At 47.3% G+C, this 13,353-nt stretch overlaps 1 protein-coding gene and 1 pseudogene across 1 annotated transcript in view; one reads left to right on the top strand and one right to left on the bottom strand.

Moving 5' to 3' along the window:
* The window catches only part of NPAS2 (neuronal PAS domain protein 2), a 125,840-nt gene that overhangs the window by 32,786 nt on the left and 79,701 nt on the right, over window positions 1-13,353 (bottom strand). Inside the window, exons 7-11 of the mRNA XM_040267695.1 lie at window positions 11,633-11,751; window positions 10,676-10,758; window positions 9,835-9,941; window positions 5,601-5,748; window positions 2,892-2,976 (exon numbers count right to left, since the gene is read on the bottom strand). Coding sequence (XP_040123629.1) covers window positions 2,892-2,976; window positions 5,601-5,748; window positions 9,835-9,941; window positions 10,676-10,758; window positions 11,633-11,751 — 542 coding nt within the window. The remainder of the gene's footprint in view (window positions 1-2,891; window positions 2,977-5,600; window positions 5,749-9,834; window positions 9,942-10,675; window positions 10,759-11,632; window positions 11,752-13,353) is intronic.
* LOC120883598 lies at window positions 8,124-8,503 on the top strand (annotated as a pseudogene).

Raw genomic sequence — 13,353 nt, 5'->3', positions numbered from 1 at the left:
GCAGTCCAGCTCTCGCAACCTACGTAACTGAGTCTTACGTGACCAGATAAGAAAAAAGAAAGAAAGTGAAGTTGCTCAGTCGTGTCCGACTCTTTGTGATCCCATGGACTGTAGTCTAGCAGGCTTCTCTGTCCAAGGGATTTTCCAGGCAAGAGTACTGGAGTGGGTTGCCATTTCCTTCTCCCAAATCACACGTTTTAGAGTGGGGTCCCAGGCGAATTGTGTGTGCCTGGTCAGCAGACAAGTAAGTGCAGGAAGTGAGAGGAAGAGCTGAGAAACTTTTCTAGCCATCTGCCATACATCACACACAAGCAAGGGAACCCGCATTTTATAGAGCATCCGTCAGTGACAGACTTGAAATTAAAAATCCAAATGGTCCATTACCGCTGAGAGTTTGAAAAGCACAGTCCTGGAGCTGTGACTTTAAAAGGGACTTCTGACTCTGACAGCCTGAGATTGTATTTGTGTGTGTGTTGTTCAGTCGCTCAGTCATGTCCATCTCTTTGTGACCCTGCAGACAGCAGCATGCCAGGCTTCCCTGTCCTTCACCATCTTTTGGAGTTTGCGCCAACTCATGTCCATTGAGTTGATGATACCATCCAATCATCTCATCCTCTGTCAATCCCTTTTCCTCCTGCCTTCAATCTTTCCCAGCATCAGGGTCTTTTCCAATGGATCAGCTCTTCGCATCAGGCGGCCAAAGTATTGGAGCTTCAGCATCAGTCCTTCCAATGAATATTCAGGGTTCATTTCCTTTAGGATTGACTGGTTTGATTTCCTTGCTGTCCAAGGGACCCTCGAGAGTCTTCTGTGTGTTTATACATAAGTACATGTTGACGAGAAGTTTCACTGAGCTCTAATATTCCCCAAAGATCGGAAAGCTCAATAATGAATTTCTGGCTGGATGACACGCTGTATGCCTAATCTTCAGCTGTGATGTACGATGTGTCAAACACCTGCCTATGAACAATTTAATTCCAGCCTTGGACATGACATTTGACGCCTTCATGTGACAGAGCTGGGTAATAAACACGTCCATGAACAATGACAGAGGTGTTGTACCATGGTGCTGGTGAGGAATCACCGCACAACATAGCAGCACTTTGCCTGCCAGTGGGAGCGGCTCAGCAAAGATGCAAATGCATTCTGGTCTCTAAAGGGGATCTCTTCCTCTTCGTAACTCAGTTCTTAATGGACCAGAGATGCGCCGATGGTCCACTGACTACAGTAAAGTGAGTATCACAATAAAGCAAATCACATTAATATTTTTCCTTTGTTTCCCAGTACATAGAAAAGATAAACTGACCAGTGCTGTTGTGTCAATTTCTAGCCAGAGACTAGATTCTAGGTCATGGGCTGGTTGGAACTTGAACTGTGTTTCATCAAGATGAACTTCCTTCCCACGTTTTGACATAAAATGAAATTGGGATATGTCCTTCAACTCACAATAAGAAATCTTGGCTTCACAGATGGGCAGCTTTCTCTCTTTCCTAGTGGAGATAGAGAGAGATCTTACAATCGATGACTTCTTAGCTTTGATGAAATACAACATTCCCTTTCTTGCTTTCTCTCTTTTTTCCTCCCAACATATGTGTCTGCTTGAAGAATGACCTTTGAGAAACAGGGTTCTGATCTGCTTATGAGTTTCTGTCAAGTTGTCAGCAATGAGGGCTGCCTGGTCAGAGGGTGCCAGGGACTCAGGCTGGAAAGGAAAGAGCTCTGGGCTTTGTGAAGAGAAACACCTCTCCATTCCTCTCAGGGCTCCCTGATGCCAAGGTGGCTCCAACAAGGATGTCAGCTCAGACCCCTAGACACAGAAGCGGCCAGTACACCCCGCCAGTGATACCATAGTGGGAGTGTGAGGGGCAGTGAGCTTGTGGGGTGCTCTTTTTGAGGGCAGGTACAGTACTTGGGCTAAAGGGAGGACAGGATGCACAGACTGTGACCCACCTTGATGGGATGATGGAATAACCCCCCGCTTTTCATCTGTGGGAGAGATACAAAGTGGACTCCCCTACAGGCAGACATTGTTTTATTGTGTTTCCCTTTATCACACTTCTTGGAGAGTGTGATTTTTTACAAATTGAAGGTTTATGGCATTCCTGTCTTGTTAGATGCTGCTTACCATTTTTTAAGCAGTAAAGTTTTTTAAAATTAACGTATGCCATTAAAAAAAAATAAACAACTGGGCTTCCCTGGTGGCTCAGACAGTAGGGAATCTGCCTGCAATGCAGGAGACTTGGGTTCGATCTCTGGGTTGGGATGATCCTCTGGAGGAGGGAATGGCAACCCACTCCAGTGTTCTTGCCTGGAGAATTCCATGGACAGAGGAGCCTCGTGAGCTACAGTCCATGGGTTTGCAAAGAGTCAGACACGACTGAAGAACTAACACTTTCACTTGCACACTTAGACTATAGAATAGGGTCAACATATCTTTCATATCCACTAGGAAACCAAAAAAAGTAATGTGATTTGCTCTGTGGTGATATTCACTTTACTGTGGTGTTCTGGAACCTGCAGTATCTCCGAGGTTTGCCTGCACAGTCATTCTTTTAAGGCTGGAAGGTCGCCAAACCCTGCTTTGAGTCGAGAGGCTGTTTTCTCGCACAGCTCTGTGAGTTCCCAGTCTCCATGACCTCAGATACGTTATCTGCATCCGTAGTATGCTCAGTCTCACCTGAAGGACAGTGACAGTGCCCACCTTGCAGGAACCTCAATGAGGGGCAAGTAAGCAAATAACCCCCAAATTACATTGACGAGTACTGGGAACATAGCAAGAGCTCAAAAAACATGACCTGCTGCTTCAGGTATTACTATTTTTATGATCACAACTCATGAACGATTCTACTCAGCCAAACTTTGCCTTCCTCCTCTGCTGGGGATCAGATTACCTTCAGTGCTGAAGGGTGGACGGTCTCCAGCAGCGGGTCCTCCAGCGCCAATTCCTGCCTCCTCTCCACCCGGACCTCGGCGTAACTGCTCAGGAAATCAAGAGACCACAGCTGGAGGGGGTATGTCCCGGACGACACCAGCAAAGAGGGCTGTGTGACACCCTCTCCCAGGGCAGCCACTAGCAAGCCTGGCCCAGTTACTTGTTTGGGGATGGGGTTTCTTTCTGGGCCTACATTCCACAGGAGTCACTTCTACCACGACATTCAGAGTGACTTCCTTTCTGGGACTTGCCTGGTGATCCAGGGGCTGGCACTCCATGCTTCCACTTCAGGGGGCCCGGGTTTGATCCCTGGTCAGGGAAATTCCCTGGTGGCTCAGATGGTAAAGCATCTGCCTACAGTGCAGGAGATCCGTGGGTTCAATCCCTGGGATGGGAGGATCTCCCAGAGAAGGCAATGGCAACCTACTCCAGTATTGCCTGGAAAATCCCATGGATGGATAAGCCTGGTAGGCTATAGCCCATGGGGTCACAAAGAGTCGGACACCACTAAGCGACTTCACTTCAGAGAACTAAGGAGCTTCCCTGGTGGCTCAGATGGTAGAGAATCTGCCTGCAATGTGGGAGACATGAGTTCAATCCTTGGGTTGGGAAGATCCCCTGAAGAAGGGAATGGACCCCACAAGCTGTGGGGCATGGCCAAAGAAAAAAACAATCATAAAATTTTTTTAAACACATAAAGAAGAACATTTTCCTTTCCAGGATGTTGTTGTTGCCTACATTTTCTTTCGTTATTGTTGTTTTTTTCTCTTTTGACTCATCTTGACCCATCCCACCCAGAAACCCCCCCCCACACACACACAATTGTCTTTAGAAACCTATTTTCATTAATATGATCAGCCTCAGCCTTCAAATAATTAAAAGACTTTCTGGAGAGCTACTCAGCTTGGACTATGCACAGGAGGAAGTGATATATAAACTTTTTTTTTTTTTAATTACAGACTACGATTACAGACTATGAAACTTCCAGAAGTTTTCTTTCGACCAAACCTAGAACTAGCCAGACCCAGATGGACCCACTTTTTGAATGGCATGAGGGAATCAACTCAGAGTGGTGATGGCCGAGTGACCCAGCTGTGGCTTTTGCACTGACTATAGAGCTGTGGGCTGGATATGGGGCCTGGAGGAGCGGTGGTGGCTCCTGTGCCTCGGGGACACCTGTGGTCTCATTTCTCTGTTGGTTGCTCCCTACTTTCTTTGAGAATCTCATTCTGGGATCTGAGAAGATGGACCGGAAATCAGACTCTGAGGAGCAAAGTGTTGACGATGTTGTCTTACCTGGGGACAAAAGGACTCCCTGGCAAAAGTCCAGGCAGTTGGGGGTGGGGTGTGGAGGCTGGACGTGGAATCAGAAAACACTGGCTGCTGACGTGCCCAGGGGTGGGCTGGGAAGTCAGGGTCAGGTCCCTGGGGGTGGGCATGTATGTGATAATCAGGGTCACTGGCCAAGAAACACCTGCATTTCTTATCCTTCCTCTTTTCTCACTTACTAAACAGGAGGGATTTACATGTGTGTGAGTGTGTGTGTGTACTGGCTTGGTCAAAAAGCTCGTTCAGGTTTTCTAGAGATCTTACGGAAAAAACAAAGTGAACGTTTTGCCCGATCCAATAGATAAGCATGTGTATATGGATAGTATCTATCCATCCATCTATTATCTATCTATCAATCAATCATCGATTGTCTATCAATTAACTCTCTATCTATCCATCTATCTATCATCTATTACTCTACCATTTACCTAACTACCCATTATCTGCTGGCAATCATCCATTGCTTATGTACATGTACATAACAACAGGTATGTATATGTATCTCTTGAGCTATCATCTATCTGTTATCTATCATCTATCTGTTCTGTATTGATACCTATATAGAATGTGATCCTTCTAACCTTTCTTTCGTTGCTCTCCTCAAAAGCTCTCCTCTAGACCAGCTTAAAACTAATTTATGTTCTTAAAATTTTTGTACTTGGGGAAAAAACCCCAAACGGCATTTCCCTTTTACCTTTGGGAACTGTGACGCTATACAGGCAGTGTCTAGGAAACACTGGATCTGCTTCCTCCCTTGGAAGCCCTGCCACCCACATGGGGCTGGGGCAGATAACCTCTCCCTGAGGTCAGGGATCTACCAGGAACCCTCTGGCTCTTGTACCACCCTGCCTTGGTTGCCACAGGTAGTTTTTGAGGCATTCAAAAAAAAGGGGGGGCGGGGGGAGGGACTATGTCTCTGAGTTATTCAGAGGCAAAATTTTAATTTTCTTTTCCTACCAGCGACAAGGGAAGGCTGGGGGCCGGATGGAGATGAGGGAAAATATGTAAGTAGGTCACTGAAGCAGTAATTTACGGAGGAACATCCTGGCTGCCTGGAAGAGCTCAGTGAGGCTGTCAGAGGGGCCTGGTGGGGCCCTGGGAGGAAGTCTCAGCCCTGGGAGGCCAGGGCTGGGTGTGGGCTAGGAAGGACCTGGCTTCTGGGGATTAGTCTGCTCACTGTGAGCAGAGTCCTGCTGCAGAACTCAGGCCCGGGCTCACTCCTCAGAACTGGGGACCCCTGAGGATACTGGGGCTCTGAGCCACCTGCTAGGGACCCCTAAGCCATCTGCCCATCCTCCCAGCCCCCAGCCCACCCACTCTCCCAGCCCCTGGCCCGCACCTGACCACTGAGTGTGTGCACACGATGAACTCGGGCTTGGAGTTCCACTGGTGGTAGGTGATGTAGTAGTGGGTCTGGAGCCAAATCCACTGCTGGCCTTTGGTCAGAAACCTGTAGCAGCACGACTTCCCTTTGCCAAACTGCATCACTGTGAGTGGAAGATGGAGTCGGCGAATAACCAGTGTTAGGACACAAGGACCCTTTCCTCCCACAGTCACTTTTAACAACACCAGCTTTCAAAATGACAGTGCCACACAGCAGTCATTTCCCCAGTAGTGATGGCTCTTAAGTGACCACAACCACCATGTGTAAAGTAGAGAGCTGGTAGAAGTTGCTACATAACACAGGGAGCCCAGCTCGGTGCTCTGTGATGACCTAGAGGAGTGGGATGGGGGCGGGGAGGGAGGCTCAAGAGGGAGGGGACATGTACATAACTATGGCTGATTTGAGTTGCTGTACAGCAGAAATCAACACAACAACATTGTAAAGCAATCTCCCTCCAATTGAGAAACAAATTTTTAAAAAAGATCACAGGAAATGGTCATGAATTCTGAAACAATGGAGGAATGATCCTCTTGCTTCCCCAAATGCTCAAAAGCTTAAGAGAGCCTTAAATCTGGGCAGATTCTTCAACTGGGGGTTTAATTAAGGAAACAATTCCATTCACCATTGCAATGAAAATAATAAAATACTTAGGAATATATCTACCTAAAGAAATGAAAGACCTATATACAGAAAACTATAAAATACTGGTGAAAGAAATGAAAGAAGGCACAAATAGATGGAGAAATATACTGTGTTCATGGATTGGAAGAATCAATATACGGAAAATGAGTATACTACCCAAAGCAATCTATAGATTCAATTCAATCCCTATCGAGCTACCAATGGTATTTTTCTGAGAACTAGAACAAGTAATTTCACAATTTGTATGGAAATACAAAAAACCTTGAATAGCCAAAGCAATCTTGAGAAAGAAGAATGGAACTGGAGGAATCAACCTTCCTGACTTCAGTCTCTATTACAAAGCCACAATCATCAAGACAGTATGGTACTGGCACAAAGACAGAAATATAGATCAATGGAACAAAATAGAAAGCCCAGAGACAAATCCACACACCTATGGACAACTTATCTTTGACAAAGGAGGCAAGAATATACAATGGAGTAAAGACAATCTCTTTAACAAGTGGTGCTGGGAAAACTGGTCAACCACTTGTAAAAGAATGAAACTAGATCACTTTCTAATACCACACACACAAATAAACACAAAATGGATTAAAGATCTAAACGTAAGACCAGAAACTATAAAACTCTTAGAGGAGAACATACGCAAAACACTCTCCAACATAACTCACAGCAGGATCCTCTATGACCCACCTCCCAGAATATTGGAAATAAAAGCAAAAATAAACAAATGGGACCTAATTAAAATTAAAAGCTTTTGCACAACAAAGGAAACTATAAGCAAGGTGAAAAGACAGCCATCAGAATGGGAGAAAATAATAGTAAATGAAGCAACGAACAAAGAATTAATCTCAAAGATATACAAGCAACTCCTGCAGCTCAATTCCAGAAAAATAAACAACCCAATCAAAAAGTGGGCCAAAGAACTAAATAGACATTTCTCCAAAGAAGACATACAGATGGCTAACAAACACATGAAAAGATGCTCAACATCACTCATTATCAGAGAAATGCAAATCAAAACCACAATGAGGTACCATTTCACGCCAGTCAGAATGGCTGCTATCCAAAAGTCTACAAGCAATAAATGCTGGAGAGGGCATGGAGAAAAGGGATCCCTCTTACACTGTTGGTGGCAATGCAAGCTAGTACAGCCACTATGGAGAACAGTGTGGAGATTCCTTAAAAAACTGGAAATAGAACTGCCATATGACCCAGCAATTCCACTACTGGGCATACACACCAACGAAACCAGAATTGAAAGAGACACGTGTAACCCAATGTTCATCGCACCACTGTTTATAATAGCCAGGACATGGAAGCAACCTAGATGTCCAGCAGCAGACGAATGGGTAAGAAAGCTGTGGTACATATACACAATGGAATATTACTCAGCCATTCAAAAGAATACATTTGAATCAGTTCTAATGAGGTGGATGAAACTGGAGCCTATTATACAGAGTGAAGTAAGCCAGAAAGAAAAACACCAATATAGTATACTAACACATATATATGGAATTTAGAAAGATGGTAATGACAACCCTGTATGTGAGACAGCAAAAGAGGCACAGATGTATAGAACAGTCTTTTGGACTCTGTGGCATTGAAACATGTAAATTATCACATGTGAAATGAATCGCCAGTCCAGGTTCGATTCATGATACAGAGTGCTCGGGGCTGGTGCACTGGGATGACCCAGAGGGATGGGATGGAGAGGGAGGTGGGTGGGGGGTTCAGGATGGGGAACACATGTACACCCATGGTGGATTCATGTCAATGTACACCAAAACCAATACAATATTGTAAAGTAAAAAGGAAAAAAAGAAGCAGCCCTGGTTTTTGAGATGTGCCACAGCTTTGGTAGCGACTGCCTCTCTATGTGGGCGTGAGCGTCACGAGCCCCTCCCCTAGGAGACCGTTGCAGTTGGCCAGCCCCTGCTCCTTGGTAACTATGTGTGACCAAAAGGCCACGATCAAGAATGCTGATATGTTGGAGGAGATGCAACAGGCCTTGGTGGAGTGTGCTACTCAGGCATTGGAGAAATATAATATAGAAAAGGACATTGCGACCCATATCAAGAAGGAGTCTGACAAGAAGCACGACCCCACCTGGCATCGTGGGGAGGAACTTCGGTAGTCGTGTGACACACGAAACCAACCGCGTCATCTACTCCTACCTGGGCCAAGTGGCCATTCTCCTGTTCAAATCTGGTTAAAAGCATGGACTGTGCCACACAGCCAGTGATCCATCCAAAAACAAGGACTGCAGCCTAAATTCCAAACACCAGAGACTGTGGCCTTCAGCCTTGCCTCAGGGAACACCTCCATCTTTGAACCTTTATTGTTGTTTTGTGCAGGGCATTCTCTGTACTAGTTTGTGGTTATTAACCAATTAGCAAAACATCTTACATTTGTATTTATTTTCTATTCCATACCTCTCTGCCCCATGTTTTTTCTCTTCAAAATCCATTCCTTTAAAGAAATAAATCTGTTGAAGAAGTGTGCAATAAAAAAAAAAAACACCCTAGTTTTCCTGGGGCTCACCATCCTGCTGCAGCTGGAGCTGTCTTTGGAGTTGTGTGAGAGACCATCCAGACGCTGGGAGAACTGGACCAAAAACAGACCTGACAGCCAGCAGCCTCTGGATGGATGCTCTGGCTGTTAGCCAGCTGAGCATCCTTGGTCTACATGGCTCTATACAGAGGATCAGCCACAGGGGCTTCCACTGCAGACCACCACGCAGGCCTCCTATGGTTCAGTTGCGGCTTCCTTGGGGGTACTCGGTACACACAGATGCTGCTGGGTTAGGCCTGGGCAGGGCAGAAAGCCGGACCACGGGTCCAGAAAAGATGAGCAGCTGGGTGCACTGTCTCAGTGCCTGGACTTTAGGTCCTCTTTACACGTTAGTGGTCAAGAGAAGGCCTAACCAGGAGACCAAAGTGACAAAAGGAGGCACTGAATCTGCCAATAAAATAATATTTGTAGGACTTCCCTGGTGGTCCAGTGGTTAAGAATCTACCTGCCAATGCAGGGGACACAGGTTTGATCCCTGGTCTGGGAAGATTCCACATGCCATGCAGCAATTAAGCTCCATGAGCCCCAACTACTGAAGCTTGTGTGCCCAAGAGCCTGTGCTCTGCAACCAGAGAAACCACTGAAATGAGAAGTTCGAGAACCACTAGAGAGTAGCCCCCACTTGCCATAACTAGAGAAAGCCCCCAAATAAATAAATAATAGTTATCAGACTACTTAAAAAGCAAAAAAAAGATCAAATAGTTTGCATAGCTGAGGGGAGCTAGGAAGGGGCTGGGGGAGGAAGCACACAGATCAAAGTCAATTCCAGGTGCAAATAAAACACAGGGGAATCTAGACAAGGACCTCCAACAAGGACCACAACTTGATCATCTCAGAGAAGTTAAAATTCTTGGCCTCAGAAGAAACCAAGTAATAGATCGACTTGCAGAGCCTACGAATCCCGCTGTCAGGGCTGCAGGGAGAGAATGGAGGTCCTCAGGAGGGGAGCTGGGGGGTTGGCAGGGGTACTCACGGTGCTGGTGGCACCTAGCTAGGAGCTCCAGGTCATCCACGTGGTAGTAGTCGTAGCCCGAGGTTCCCAGGACTTCAAAAGGCAGGTACCCTATGATAGGGGGGGCTCTGCAAGGACAGTTGGTAGGGGGGTCTTCATCAGCCTTGTGGGCTTCCTATAGTGGCCAATGGGCAGGGGCAGTTTGCATGCTTCTTGATCAACCCAGGGGCCTCATTTCTCAATAATAAGCGCATAAAAAACCATTTGGCAATGGTCAAAACCAGAGAGGCGGTGTTTTCCAAAGTGCTCACATTTTTTGGCATTAGACACTTGGTTCCCTTGACCTAAACTGGCCCCAGTGATCATAAATGTTATTATTGCTGAATAATTAAAAACAGCTATGCATGGAGTCAGCCCAATTCTAAAGTGTCATAAAAAAAATCAAAGGGCAGGAAGGGGAGATTGTGAGTTCTTCAACTGTGAAAAAATGTAACACAAGAAAGAAAAAAGATTGGTCTAAAGGGATGAAAGGGTGTTGAAGGAAATAAAATGAGAGTTTCCTTCACATCTTGCCTTGCTAATGGGAGCTAGCGAGTGGGGTGGGGATGGGGCAGGCAGGGATGTCCCAAAGATGTCTCCAGCGGGGCTGTGTGGCTCTCCTGAGATGCTCTGACCCAAACCCAGGACATATCCACAGATGGGACAAACGCAGTGGAGGGAGATCCCAGCCCTTTGGCCACAAGCATTTTCCCCACCACAAGAGAGGACCAGGTCTGAATTCTGTCCCCCAAGGAGAGCCTGGCTCCTGGAAATAAGCGCTTGAAAAAGCACCCAACCCAAATGTGTTTTTCTTTTCACAAACCTGTGATCCAGAAATAAAAATTTCCATTCCAAGCTATGCCTTGAAGTGAATTCCTCTAAAGGCTCGTCAACGATGCACATTTCCTGTATTGAAAGAGAGGAAAAATATGACTTGGGGTACCAGATTCTCACCTCCACCCCCAGTTGTGTCAAGAATGCACGGTCGGCAACAGAAGTTAAAAGCACTTAGAGCAAGTTTCCAAGTTGTATTGGACCAAAACTCCTCATCAGCAGCTAATTTTGGTATTAGCGGCTGCTAAATTTATTTCACAAGCTGGGGAAAAAGTTCTGAGAGCCAAAATGTCATACCCCTCCCTTCCTATCATCTAGACATGTGGTAAACACATGGAAAATGGCTTTTCATCCGAATTTGAATGAGTAACTTAACTCAACATTCACCCCATCCAAGGGAAAGAAATTACAGATGAGAGTCCGGAGATCTGTCTGACAGGTTTTACCTCTGTCTGTGCTGATTGGTGTCAACATACATGTGAAGAGTAGGAAGGTTTACAGAGTTTTGGAAGACCCTTTTCTCCCCCAGTGATTGACTGCCTTCAAACAAAATCCCCTCGAGGAGGGCATGGCTACCCACTCCAGTATTCTTGCCTGGAGAATCCCATGGACAGAGGATGCTGGTGGGCTACAGTCCATGAAGTCCAAAAGAGGGACTTTCCAGGTAAAGACTATGCCTGCAGTCTAGGAGACCCGGATTTGATCTCTGGGTCAGGAAGATCCCCTGGAGAAGGGAATGGCTACCTGCTCTGGTATTTTTAGGAAACTGAGGCTTGGGGAAAGAGTTTGTGGGGCTGTTGCTGTACAGAAATCAGATACTGAACATTCTCAGAGTCGGTGATGAGCTCATTGAAATCTTCTTTCCCTGAAAGACAAGGAATTACCTGCCACACAAGGTGACTTGGGGGTACTTGTTCCGCAAGATAAATTCTCTCTGGGTACTTGCCTTTAAGAACTGTGGTGTGGCCAGGCGAACGGTGGCGATGAAGCAGACCTCCTTCCCCAAGGGCACTCGGCAGGGCCTTGAAAGGGCGCCATCAAAGCCATTACAAGAGGGGCTGGGCACTGGTGGAGCGGAGGAGACACAGGTCAGCCCTAGCTGGTGTGGGGCCAGCCCCCCGGGCACCAGCGAGCGGCCTCAGGTCCATCAGCTGTTTCATTCTCACAGCAACTTGGGGATGTCAAGCGCTACTCTTACCCCCACTGTACGGGAACCTGAGGCTCAGACTGGGAAGCAATGGGCACAAGGCCAGACAGAGATGGAATTCGAGTCAGCAACGCACAACTAGGGCTTCCCAGGCGGTTCAGTGGTAAAGAATCCACCTGCCAGTGCAGGAGATGTGGGTTCGATCCCTGGGTCAGGAAGATCCCCTGGAGGAGGAAATGGCAACCCACTCCAGTATTCTTGCTTGGAGAATCCCATGGACAGAGGAGCCTGGCAGGCTCCTCTGTCCATGGGGTAGCAGAGAGTCAGACATGACGTAGTGACTAAACAACAACACACAACTCTGCCTCCCACTGCCACTGGTCCTGCAGCCATGGAGGTTACTGCGCTGGGAAAAAGTCCTCTGCCAGACCAGCAGACGGCCCCACAGTGCAGGACGGTCTGGACGCGCACATCAGCTCGTGTCTTAAGGGTGAGCTTCATCGTTGGACAGTGTTCTGATACTGACGGGCTCAGGGGAAGTATGGTGACTCAGATGGAGAAGAATCTGCCTGCAGTGCAGGATGCCCAGGTTCCATCCCTGGGTTGAGAAGACCCCCTGGAGAAGGGAATGGCTACCCACTCCAGTATTCTTGCCTGGAGAATCCCGTGGACAGCGGAGCCTGGTTGAGCACGAGCTAGAGTCCGCTGAGTCACAAAGGGCTGGGCATGACTAAGTAACCAGTACTACCACTACTACAGGGAAGCTAGTGGGTCTTGACCCTGGGTTGGCCTACCTGGGAGTCAGGAGCTTGTGCCCTGAACCGCCTCAGAGCCCAGGCTGATGCAGGACTTGACTGAGGAGATAGCTCAGGATTCACAGTGACCAACCCCGCCACCCCCCACCCCCGCCCCGCCCCAGTTACACAGTGTCCACAACAGAACTCACTGCCCAGGTGACAAAACCCATTCACTGTGTCTTATGTATTCTCACAGGCCAGGAAGGCTGGCTTTCCTTATCCTATAAATGAGGAACCCAAGGTCTAGGAGGCTTGTGTATATTAACTGAGCTCACTCAGAGTTGAAATGGTGCAGCAGGGCCTCCACCCAGGCCCTGGGACTTCAAGTCCTGGTTCTAACAGGGCCGAGAGGGGGCTGTTCTGGGCTCCCACCCACCGTGATGCTGAGGCCAGGCCCCCAGAGGCCCGGGGGTAGTACCACTTGGCATCAGTAGCCGTTTCCCTAGGAGTGGAACACCTGTCTTCAGGGTGACTGTGAAAAATGGCTTTACCTTCCAGAGAAAACTTCTCGCTATTTTCAGTGGAGTTTGCTGGGTGGAAAAAAGAGTTCAATAGGAGAAATGTCAACCTATCAGGTACATGAAATTCTCTCCAGATTCCCCAGAACCAGACACATGATTGCCCCCAGCCCAGATCAGCTACTTCAGAAACTCAGGGTGAAGCCTGGGCAGCAACACTTTATAAAGTCTCCCCAGAGACTTCCCTGGTGGTTCAGTGGTTAGG

Source organism: Oryx dammah, unplaced genomic scaffold (genome assembly GCF_014754425.2).
Source record: "Oryx dammah isolate SB20612 unplaced genomic scaffold, SCBI_Odam_1.1 HiC_scaffold_25, whole genome shotgun sequence".
NCBI classification, from domain to species: Eukaryota; Metazoa; Chordata; class Mammalia; order Artiodactyla; family Bovidae; genus Oryx; species Oryx dammah.
This window is presented reverse-complemented; position numbering and strand designations above follow the sequence as displayed.